General features: G+C 35.2%; 2 protein-coding genes across 2 annotated transcripts; one reads left to right on the top strand and one right to left on the bottom strand.

Annotated features, from left to right (window-relative positions):
- Positions 1 to 6: 6 nt before the first annotated feature.
- Positions 7 to 1463, top strand: LOC125871735 (uncharacterized; the record flags this gene model as incomplete). The annotated part of the gene is made up of 2 exons (XM_049552393.1): positions 7 to 382; positions 930 to 1463. Coding segments are annotated over 2 exons (777 nt in total), but the record flags the coding sequence as incomplete, so codon positions are not given.
- A 2134-nt stretch (positions 1464 to 3597) lies between these two features.
- On the bottom strand, positions 3598 to 10730 carry LOC125871645 (thiamine-repressible mitochondrial transport protein THI74). Its single transcript, XM_049552283.1, has 3 exons — positions 10245 to 10730; positions 9737 to 10157; positions 3598 to 4158 (listed from the first exon to the last, which is right to left on the bottom strand). Exons 1-3 carry the CDS (start codon positions 10695 to 10697, stop codon positions 3875 to 3877), a joined length of 1158 nt encoding a protein of 385 aa, XP_049408240.1. The 5' UTR covers positions 10698 to 10730; the 3' UTR covers positions 3598 to 3874.
- Between the last annotated feature and the right edge of the window lie 1324 nt (positions 10731 to 12054).

Here is a 12054-nt window from a genome sequence, read left to right as displayed (position 1 = left end):
CAGTAAAATGAGTTGCTTTCCTGCTCTCCCTATTCAAGTCAGATTGTTGTGTATCCTTTCTGTAGGCACACAGGAGTAGTGGTTTATGGTCATGAATATTATTTTGGAGGTGGTATACAACATGCTCCAGCTGGGACGACACCATATGGAACTCCTATTCAAGTTGTAGACCTGGGTGTCACCCACATACCGAAGGATGTCTTTGAAATGTATTTACAAGAGATAAGCCCTCGATATACTGCAGAGACATACAGTTTGCTTACCCACAACTGCAACAATTTCAGCAATGAGATTGCTCAATTTTTGGTTGGTGCAACCATTCCAGATTATATTTTGAATCTTCCTAATGAGGTTACGAACAGCCCGATGGGTGCCCTTATAAGTAAGTCTTTCTTTGCACTTCCTGTGTTGAACCCTCCATAAAACATTTATGATTGACATAAATACCTGATTCTGTTTGTCTTTTTAACATCATTTGATAATTGGTGTTCTGTGCTGGTTCCTTCTTGTCCTTTTTGTCTTTGTTACATCTAGAATTTTCAGGATTATGATGCCGCTTCTTCTGAGTAAATTGTTTTGCTTTATCAGTTCTGTGGTGAAGTGTAGGATATGCGGACTAATCACATGATGCTTTCTCAAACAAGTTAATATGTTTTGGCGGCTTACATAATTTGAGATAGGGCTCTTAGATATTCAAAATAGTGCTACTTGAAAGCACATTTGAGCTATATCTACGGTGCTTCGGCCTCACTTTTCTGATTGTAACTTCTCCCAGCGTTAGCTTTATATTTTATATATGTGAAGTTACTCATTACTTATTTAAAAAGAAATGTACAGTACTCCTCATTTGGATTGAAAGTAATCTTTGGAGAAAATTTAGTGAAAGATGTCCAGTACTTGAACTTACTCCTGTTATTATCTTGATGCAGTGCCTATGATACAACAACTGGAATCAACGTTGAGGGCTAATGCGGTACCACAAGCACCCCAGTTCAGACCAGCTACTGTTGCTCCTGCTTCCCAGCCGACACTTTCTGTTGGGAAGTCCTCTAGTAGTGGTGTTTATCAATCTAAAAAGCCCGAGAGCCAAGATGGAGAGAAGAAGAATGTGCCCCCTGCGGTGAAACCTGTGGGAGAGCAGGAGAAGACACCTGCTAATGGTGTTGTGAAAGATCCTCTTGGGGATGCTCGAAGCAAGGTACAAGAGGAAATCACCCGTGAATTTGCTGCAATCATGGCTACTGGGACATTGCGTGCAAGTGAGGCTGCTGCTTTAGCAACTAAAAAAGTTATGCAAAGATATGGAGATACATTTGCTGCTATGAACTAATGACAACGAAGTTGTCTTTATAAATTCATCTGTGTTGGAAATTTAATATCCAACTGATTTGATGTAAGGTAGACTTATTGGATGCTTAGTAGGAGATGAGCAAACATTCTTCCTTGAAAGAGATACGCATATTGTACTCTTTCTGGAATTCATACATTGAATAAGAACTACTTTTTACAACTACGACTTGAGTTTATGAATCCTTTTCCTTGAAAGAGATACGCATACTCTACTCTTTCTCGAAATTGAAAATTGAAGCTTATCCTGGATAAACACTTGTTTGGTGTCGTTTTGCTTTGGTTTGGGGGTTAAGTTGGCGTTTCTACCTCCTTTCGTGTCTTAACTTGCCTTTCCAGTTTTCAATGATGTTGTAATGTTTACAAAAAGATATCTGAACCGAGGTGTAATGTTGCCAAAGTATATGATGATGACATGACAAGACAAATTAGACAGTTGATGGAAACAAAGATGATTTTATATTGAGGAAATGAAATGAGAGTGTGTAGTTTGTCAGTGAGGAATTCCCTCGTCACTCAAATAGTTTAGAACTTACTTACTAGACAGATTGAAAAGTTTGTCCATGAAACAAAATATGTCATATAATTGTCTTTTCATTCTTCTTTACAAAGAAACTAATTTCACAGGTTGTCCTTTGTAGATATTGGTTTCTTGTTCTCTCATTTACAAACTATGTTGAAAAAGGAGTTACACTTGCAAATAATATTTTGCCCAACCAAGATTTAAAATCATATCCCTATGTGGCGCCACCACAAACCGAGACTGAGTCTGCATGGAGAAATAGGTAAACGCAGTAGAAGTTGAGCTGTGCCATAGATTGCTCTTAAGTAGTAGAAGTTGGACATGTTCAGTTTGTTGGTATTAATTAGTTTGTACGATACTACTGAGTATATCTAGGTCCCATTTCCTGAAGCACGGCCACTGCAAGCTACTTTGAAACTAAAGCGTTTTTGTTACTATCCCTTGTTATAGAGGGACGTTGCAAGACAAAATCATAGTTAATGTTGCGTGAATTAGGAGTTTGGAAAGAGGTTTTATTTTTTCTACCTATACCTATGGTGCTGGTTCTGCAATCTCTCTACTCAAAAAAAACTATTCCAGTCATCTGACAGCTAATTTTTACAACCTTTAGTTGCTGAGTTCACTAGTATTTTCTAAACCTTTTCCTTAATCTCTAAACTAACTTGCGTTTTTTTGTTTTATTTCTGGTAGAAATTGATCTAATTTTTTACTAGGACAGATATTTTTAACCATATATATCATGACTTCACTACTTTAGTCTACAGGAGTCACGTTTCTATTATATAATAATATAGGCCAGATAAACTTTGCTACTTCAGTCTACTGGAGTCACATTCTATCACTATATATAGCTAGCAACTACATCCAACTTTTGAATGATATGAAGCCTATTAAAGGGTATGGCTAGTATCAAACTGTCTACACATGAATTATTAAATCAAATCGATTACAAAACTATCACGTTAAATCACTATCCTTGCATTAATCGATGCATACATACATACATACTATCCTGACTTATAAGAAGAGACGTATATTTGTGTTTTTCTTTCTCTATATATGAATTACAGGAAAGACTTGGGCTAATGCCTCAGAAACATTTTAAAGAGACGAGAATTACAGCTTGTTAATCTCCAGATTTGTGGACCATAATGTATTGATTAAGTACATTGTGCTATAGCCTCATTTGCTTCACTCTGTGTGACTTTGGATAAATCATCAACATCACAGGTTTGTAGACCGATAACCATGTTGTCACATAGCAAAGGATGCTCAGTAAAAGAACCTACTTGAGGTGAACAATTCAAACTTTCTAGCCATTTGAACGACATACTTTCTTCCCTTCTTCCAAGATGTACTCTCCAGTGTAGTGTATACACTAAACATCCTTTCATCTTGCAAGGCTAATAAACTGAATACTACTTTTATCACCTTTCATAATATGTTGAATTGTTATTCAATCATGGTACGTTTCTCCCTTTTACTTTCCATTTTTTTTATAATTTCTTATGGAGAACTTTAAAATGATATAAATTTTACTTGTTATGTTACTATAAAAACAGTATTTTTGGTAATCTTTTTCTACAAAAACCGAAATCCAAACTGAATTATAAATTTTTAAAAATCACAACCCAAAATTCATTTCGATTTTTTACCAAATTCTTAATGCCCCTTGCACTCAAGTTTGTGAGTTGGATGGAGAGGCAGGTTATTAGTCACTCAAAAAATGGAAAGCAAAAGGATTCGTTTAGGTATATTTCCAGTTTTAAACAAACAAGAGTATTTTAAAGCTTTCAGCTGCAAAAATAATATATAAGATGTAATACAAGTCAATCGATGTCAAGTGTTATACACATTTTAAGTATACAAATTGTTCTCTGCACACGCCTATACCGACCTAAAATTTGGGTGTCACAACATGCTCAGGGAAGAATACATCGAGTAAGTTTAACAAAAAATACACCTGAACTAGTGTGGCGCCGTGGAGCAAAAGAGCTCTCTAATCTACCTGGGATCCTGTTCTGTGGATTGAATTTTCCCATTTTCTAGTTCAATGCTTGCTTCTTCTGGTACTGAACATGAATCTGAAGGGATGTTAATGCCTGCAAAACCAACCATGACAGCTGCAGCTCCAATGTAATCCATGATGGGGGGTGCATTTCCTGTCAGTGAATCCACGATTGCAGCTAACGGAACCTGAATGGTCAGTCCTGCTGTTGCTACTGTTGTGGAGGTCAAGAGAATAGCCTTGGCCCACAGTAAATCGCTCAGCACATTATCAAACATACCTAAATATGGTTATTTAAAGTTAGCTACATGTAGTATACAGCCCCATACTAGATAAAGTAGGCAAAAAACAAAAGTTGGCCATGCCAAAGCCCGTCCGAAGAAAAGGAAAAATAGAGAGGAGCGAAGAAATGTAAAGATTAACTTTCACAATTAAAGTATTTAAGGTACAGGATTCCTGTGCACCGGATGATTGATGAACATCTAAATATGATATCTCATAATACTAGCTGATAAAGGATCTCTTTTACAGTTGACGTGCAGTGATCTAAGGGCATGTCACTTAAATTGCTCCTACAGGAAGGACTCATCATTACATCACTTGAGGCTTAAAATCTATGCTTCCAAGTTGTCGCTTCTCCTAATCTCAATTATCAGATGCAGATAAAATACAAAAAAGAAATCACATTAGATGATTAAGTAGAGTATACTTAAAAGTTGTTGTAGTACAGTTTAAAAAGAAAAAAAGGCATCCATTTATATTTTTGCCACTGTTTTTTCCTTCCAGCAGCTTAGACTGGGGTGTAAAGCGTCAGAGGTTCTTTCTAACTGACTTGTATGGAATAACCTACTTCAACCTAGAACCTCAAACATTTTCTCAACTCGGCAATGTAGAGTAAAAAAGAGGGATCCATTTTTGCTTTTGTTTTTGTTATACCATCCAGCAGCTTAGTTAGGGACATATAACATCAAGATTCTTTCCACCTGCAAAAGCCTAAACACTTCTTTACAAAAATGGCTATCCATGGTGTTTGAATCTGGAATAAGTTTTAAATAGATGGCCTTTGAATAAATAACAAACACAAAGAAGAAAATATGGTATGGGTTCGAGCAAATAAGAAAGAAGAAGAAAATCTGGAAACAGTTTAAACAAATGGCATTTGAATCTGGTATAATTTTGAAAACAATGGCTATTTATGGTGTTTGAATAAGAAAGAAGAATCAGACACAGCATTATAGGTTTTGCAAGAAAGAAGACGAAGAAGAACTCGCAGGAATGGCCAAGTTTAAGATGTCGATGAAAAACTAGGTGTACAAATGAAATAATAAAGTCAAGTTCAAGGGGTCCTCGATGTGTACCTGGCCTATACTTTTCTCCTTTTTATTAAACAGAAACAAAATCTTCTTTCATAAGTTAAAATCATTTTCTTTCAATCTCACACCAAGACAGTATCATCTAATCACGCAGATTTTACATTGGACTCTCAAAAAAACTCTATCCACCTATCTATACAAGAAGGAATATTTTATTTACACAAAAAAATTGTAAAAAGATATTGGTTTTGACTTCACAGATTGGCTTCTCTAGTGTCTCGAAATATCTAATATAGTTCTCTCACCAAATCGTCCAAGACAGGCATAACAGACTGACAGACGCCATCTTTCTCTCTTCTTTGCTTTCATGCTTTATCTTAACATCAACATCAGTTGAGCGTATGGTTTGTAGTATTTTTGTATGATCTTAAACTATCTTCACCTCTCAAGTTAGCTGTTGGGGTTAAGCTAGGTCCAAAGTCTATTTTTCTCTACGTCGTATCAAATCAGACATCCTAATGTTTTATTACCCAATGCGGAGTGCCTGAGCCCCTATTGTATGTTATCAGCATTCCAGATATCCGAATATGGGCGTACATAGGGTGTTTAAGTCCTACATTAGTTAAGGATGTGTGTAGTCTCTTTATATGGTCTTGAACAATCCTTACCTCTTAAGCATCTTTTCTATTTCTCTTCACACTTCCCACCTCCTAGCTTGCTACAACATCCATCACCGTTCTAAGTTATGTCTAAGCTATACTAAACTTAGACCCATATAGCTAAAGTAAAGATGCAATGTTGCAAGAGATGGTCCATATCTTTTTCATGCCTTCTGCACAAACCAATAACAAGATACTACGATGTGTCTCCTTTTCCTCAGTTCACTATCTTTGTAGTTCCTCAAGAACTTCCCTCAAGTCACAGACCAAGTACTTGGGTATAGCATTTCCATTTTACAAACATAGATACAGTGTTATCAAAGGCGAAAAGCGCAAAAAAGCTTTAAGGTCCATGGGGGCTTTAAGCGCAAATAAAGCGTAGGCTTTAATGAAAAAAGGCGCAAAGGGAGAAAAGAATACAAATATATATGTTTAGTCCAAGACTAATAATTATAAACATGAATGACAAATATATGACCAAAGAAATTGAAAATTTTTTTTGGTTAAGTGAAATATCAATTATTTAGTTTCACTTCTTCATAAAAGGCTCATTGGCAAGGAAAAGCTTGCCTTAGAACCTTGATGACGACACTAAAGCGCACATAAAGTGAGGCGAAGCGCTCAACACGTTTTGAGCCTCGCTTCAGGGCTTAAGCACGCTCAAAGCGCGCCTTTGATAACACTGCATAGATATAACCAACTCATGAGTATTATGTACCTCTCCAACTAGGATTAACTTGAGTTTCTGCAGATTTACTTGAAATTAAGTGTTTCAAATGGGCAGATTCTGCTGAATTTGGACAGGTTATGTTTACATATCAAACAAAGAGAAAATCTATTAACTATTTTAACAAGTTGCTTTATGGGTCAATTTGTGCTATTTGTTTATCCCAGATTAGCCCAATCTTTAGATGGGATCACTTGGGTTGCCCCTAAATTGACCCACCATAAAAATATGCCAGTCCAACCCACCCAACCTTGGGTCAGTTTCGGAGTTCATATTTTCATGAGCTAACTTTGTTATTCCTTCTTGAAACTCGGATTGCACCACATCACACCAGTGTCCTGAATAAGTAAACTTTCACATATGTCTTTCACTAAACACAAGGTATTATCAACCTTCTGACAGTTTCCAGAAACAAAAACTAATTCTCTGTGTCTCAATTTATGTGAACGAGTTTTGATTGGGCACGATGTACTTTTTTTTAAAAAAAAAGGCTTTTTCAACTTGTGATTTTAGACGTGCCATGACATTTATATCCTAAACATGTCATGATATTTATGCCGATATGAAAGCATGTCATTTAGAGTAAAATGAGAAGTTTAAAGTTAAATTATTTCCACATATATAAATGTGTCAATTCCTTTTCGAACAAACTAGAAGAAAAGAGTATCACCTAAAATGGAGAGCATATACTTCTACTTTTGTCATTCAAAATAGATGTCTAAACGTTCCCTTCTACTTCTACAAATAGAAATAGACATCTGAAACCACTCTTTTCAAACTAAAATGAAGAGTCTAAAGATTGATAGAGAAGTTTGGAGCCACCATAATTTGAATAGAGAGGAGCAATTGTGCTAGGGTTTCTTAGCAAGATGCGGTAGGAGTAACTAAGCTAAGGTTTCTTAGCTAGTTGCAGACAGGAGTAACTAAGGTAAGGTTTCTTCGCTAGTTTCTGGTAGGCTGGGCTTTTAAAATGCGTGTGAACAAACATATTAAGAGAAATGTGTTGTACCTTGATGGGCCAAAACAAGCTCGGATGACAAATAAAGTTCACTTTATGAACAAGATTTAGAAGAACAAAATAAGTTGGGCAAGTTTTAGACCATTTAACACAACAGCAAAGATGGAGTTTATTTATTCAGTATAACTTAACTAAAAACAATTGGACTTCAATAACTTTTATGCCCTTCTATATAACTAGTCATTAAATATTTTAACTTACACGTTTATTATCTGAATACAAATACTTGTACTCCTAGATGTATTATTGTCATTTGTTGAATCCTAAAGTTTATGAAATGGTGAATTCTACCTCTAGATCTGTACCTGTGTGGACATCCACACCGGTGATCATACAACATTTGCTAGTCACCATAAAGAGGTTTCTCAATTTGCCTCCCAAAAGTCAAATATTTAGTAGATAACGAAGTCACCTTGCATCCATGTATCCTTGCCTAAGTCTTGACACATTTTGAGTTTATCTAGTGGAACCAACATAGATTTTCTAATACTACTCCAAACCACACTAAAATTCTAAATAGATATCAAACCTCTATTACGTGGACCAGAAAAAAAGTGGCATTCACAAACAAGAGAGTGAGACAGATAGATAATCTACCCTGTAGCCATTAACCTTAAAGCCATTAAAGAAACTTCAATCTTCGCATGTTCTAGAAGTTCACTTGAAGTACTAAGAAGAAGTTTACTTAATGCTTTCATAACAATAAAAATTAGCAAGGGTTGCTACCATGTTAATCCGTACTATTGCCAAATTAACAAAGGAAAGTCTGCTAATAATGACAGAGAATTTAACTATTGATATAAATACTGGATTCATTGCCTCCAACAATCTCAAGATATAGCCAGGATTTCCAATTCACATATTAACCCCTTTTTTGGTATCCAATTGAAACAACATTCTCCACTCCTTCAATCTCCAATCTATTATTCCATTAGCAAAAAGAGTTGCATCTTGGATTTGTCTACTCCCATCAAAAGCATTCCATGGGACATAGATGAGCTTGTCTAAGACGCATCTCAGCACCTTGGATTTGTCTATTCCCCTCAAAAGCATTCGAGGATAATGTGTTCACAATGTTCTTATACACTGCCATCAAGTTGATCAGCCAAAAATCCTAAATGTACAAAGCATCACTTTTCTTAGGAATCAGGACTATAAAAGAGAAATCAGCACCTTCTCAAACGACAACTTTGGTAGAAGTGATTCATATGTTCCACACCTCCTCCTTTAGCACCTCCTAAATAGTGAAAGAATGCAAAAGGAAAATCATGCAGGTGTACCTCTGTCTCCCAAAAAAAATTCATAAAGCCTAATGATCTCTTCTTCTGATGGTTATTCCATTCCTCTTTCTCCTCCTCAGCCAATTGTCTAGAATGTGATTCAGTACACATAAGCAGCTCCCATTCCCCCTTTTCACGTACAACATATAATTAAATGCTCAATGAAATTATTTCTTTGGTATGAACTAGTGACACGAGAAGAAGTTAGAGTTATTACAACCTTTCTTCAAACCAATTTAAGTGTGACTTTTACCTCCAAATAAATTGGGGGTCCACTAATGCTTTCCCCAATCTCCTTTGATTGTTTCCTTTTGGATTTCCTCATCATCATTTACGCCATTTTCTTCCTCCTCCTCTCTTAATACTTTCAAGTTTGTTAAATAGGTTTGTCATAATTGTTTCCACACATCCAAGCACCTTCTAGTTCCATTTCTTCAAGTCGTTCTTAAACATCTTTAGAAAAATTAGATAGGTTAAAGTCAAGTTATCCTATGACCGTTTAGTTTTCCCACCATTTTCTAATTGTTTCCTTGAAATTATATGTTGTAGACACAATTAAAATACATCTGCCAAGAGCTAGCAATCATATTGTGTTTCATAGGACAGGAACCAAATGCAAGCATTTGCTTCAAAGGGCATATCCATGAGCTTCAAATTAAAAAAAATTATACCACATAGCAAGCAATTTGGTTCAAGAAAGCACTGAAGAAACAGCAATTAGAAGAGCACATAGAAGAAAAAAGGAGTGAACAATCATAAGCCATAGTTCCCATTTTCACTCATTTATGCAAACAGAGACACAACAAATCGATAAATACTTAAATAAGAAAGGGAAGAAGCCGAATATAGACTGGTACATACCTTTACCAACTATCAAGCCAAGTTGCTTCCAAGTGAGCGTGTTAAATGGCTCAAGGTTAGCAAAGTTGAGTACAAGAGGTATGGGTAAGAATATGAGCATGTTGAATAAACCCAAATATCCAAGAAACTGTGCCATACTGGCATGACCACTTTTCCCATCATCATCAGGTAACTTTTTACGAATGAGGGTTATATAAACAGCATACATAGCAGCTGAGACAAGAGAAAGAATGTCACCAAGAACGGGGTTTGAAGCCACTTTGCTAGATCCTGATTTTGAGTCACCCAAGCTCACAATAATTGTTCCTCCCATACAAAGTAGAACACTGAACAGCTTCACCCAAGTAAAAACTTCTCCCAAGAATACAAGAGACACCAAAAAAGTAAACAAGCTGGAGGAACTGCTTAAGATGGTATTCGACTGTAAAAAAACCAAAACCATAACCACATTACACATCACAAACATTCCACCCACTAAATGTGATAAAAATTGGATAGTTATGCTTACCGTAACAGTTGTATATTTGAGTGATAGATTAAATGTAAGCTGAGCTAGAAACCAAAAAGGGCATATGAACAAGCTAACTTTTGCTACTCTAGAGCGTGTCCAACGCCCTTTAGCATCCAGACCCATATCAACATTTTGATCAATAATTTGTTCACACCCATCAGCAACAACCAATTTGCTTGTTTCAGCATCGTCATCAAGAAGAATATTCTCCTCTGATTCTTTTTTATTTCGCCAAAACAACAAGGTCCCATATTTATCTTGTAGAAAACGAACAATTTCAATAAGGGGAATATATACTACGAATAAAGAATTGCAGAGATATGTAACAAGAAAAGGTGAAACACCGGCATCGACAACGGATTGAACAACAAAACTAGCAGCAATCCATATAGATGCAACAGTAATTATATAAACCAAACCCAAAACCCATCTCCAAGATTGATCTTTCATTCCTTTTAAACGATATCTACTTGCTCATTGATCAACAAATCTATGCTCCAATAATAATATTAGTATTTGTTTTGTTTGGTCAAAGAAAATCCAAAAAAGCCGTGGAATTTGCAGATTACAGATATTGGAAGTTTAAAGTCTCCTTTCGGGAAATTTAGAGCATGTGCTTCATATGCTTGGCTTGCTCCATTGAAAGGCTTATTATAGGTTGGGCCCTAATCTCCTCCCATATGCTATTGGATCCAGAATACATTTTAGGGAAAAGTACAAAAAAGGGAAAGAATATTTATATAAAACACTTAACATTTATCTTAAGGGTGTGTCTATTGAAAAAATTATAGAAATCCCAGTTTACTTATTATCATTATTCCCTATAAGTTTTACAAATCTCTAATATATAAAATACTTAACATTTATCTTAAGGGTGTGTCTATTGAAAAAATTATAGAAATCTCAGTTTACTTATTATCATTATTCCCTATAAGTTTTACAAATCTCTAAAATTCCTCATTTTCGCTCTCAGATTAATGTATCAACACTTATATTATTGTATCTCGCACATTAGATTAGTGTATCATGTATAAAATGTAATGTATCTTACTTAACAATTAATGTATCTCGCGCATCAGATTAATATATCAACGCTTATATTATTGTATTCGTTTGAGGGATTTCTGTAATTATAAACTTATAAGGGATAGATTGTAATTTTGCCTTAAAAGCATGTGATTTCTGTAATTTGCCCAATGTTTGTCAATTTTCTCATGTTTGATTGAGTTAAATATTTTGAAAAATGTTTTCTAAATCAACTCATTTTCTACAAATTTAAGGAAAATGACTTTCTTTCAAAAAGTAAGGAAAACATTTTTCAAAACACTCATCCAACTTCAAATTACTATATTTTTTTGTTTGAAAAATAAATTTAAAGCTTATTTTTTAAAAAATATTTTCAACTTCAATTTTTATTTTTTTATGCCACCCTCACCTTCTAACCCCCCCTCCCCCTCCTCCCCCTCCAAAAAAATAATAATTTATAGTTTGTTTTTAAAAAATATTTCCAATTTCCAATTTTTATTTTCACTCCACCCATCAACACCCCACCCCCTTCAAAAAAAAGAATTTTAAGTTTGTTTTTAAAAAATATTTTCAACTTCAATTTTTTATTTTTTTCCCCCAGCCCCCCCCCCCCCCCCCCCAAAAAAAAAAAATAATTAAAGTTTGTTTTTAAAAAATGTTTCCAATTTCAAGTTTTTTATTTTCAGCCCAGCCCACCCCCTACCCTCCCCCCCACCCCAAAAAAAATAAATTTAAAGTTTGTTTTTAAAAAATATTTCCAATTACAATGTTTTATTTTTTT

This window comes from Solanum stenotomum, chromosome 7, assembly GCF_019186545.1.
Source record: "Solanum stenotomum isolate F172 chromosome 7, ASM1918654v1, whole genome shotgun sequence".
Lineage (NCBI taxonomy): Eukaryota > Viridiplantae > Streptophyta > Magnoliopsida > Solanales > Solanaceae > Solanum > Solanum stenotomum.
Note: the sequence above shows the minus strand (reverse complement) of the source record. Positions and strands in the feature narration are given on the sequence as shown.

Excerpts from the sequence above, each read along its gene's own strand:
- LOC125871645 (XM_049552283.1), bottom strand. The coding sequence starts at position 10,697 with ATGAAAGATCAATCTTGGAGATGGGTTTTGGGTTTGGTTTATATAATT. Across the intron at positions 10,158-10,244 it reads TCAAATATACAACTGTTACG|TCGAATACCATCTTAAGCAG; the intron begins GTAAGCATAACT and ends GTTTTTTTACAG. Across the intron at positions 4,159-9,736 it reads TGGCTTGATAGTTGGTAAAG|GTATGTTTGATAATGTGCTG; the intron begins GTATGTACCAGT and ends AACCATATTTAG.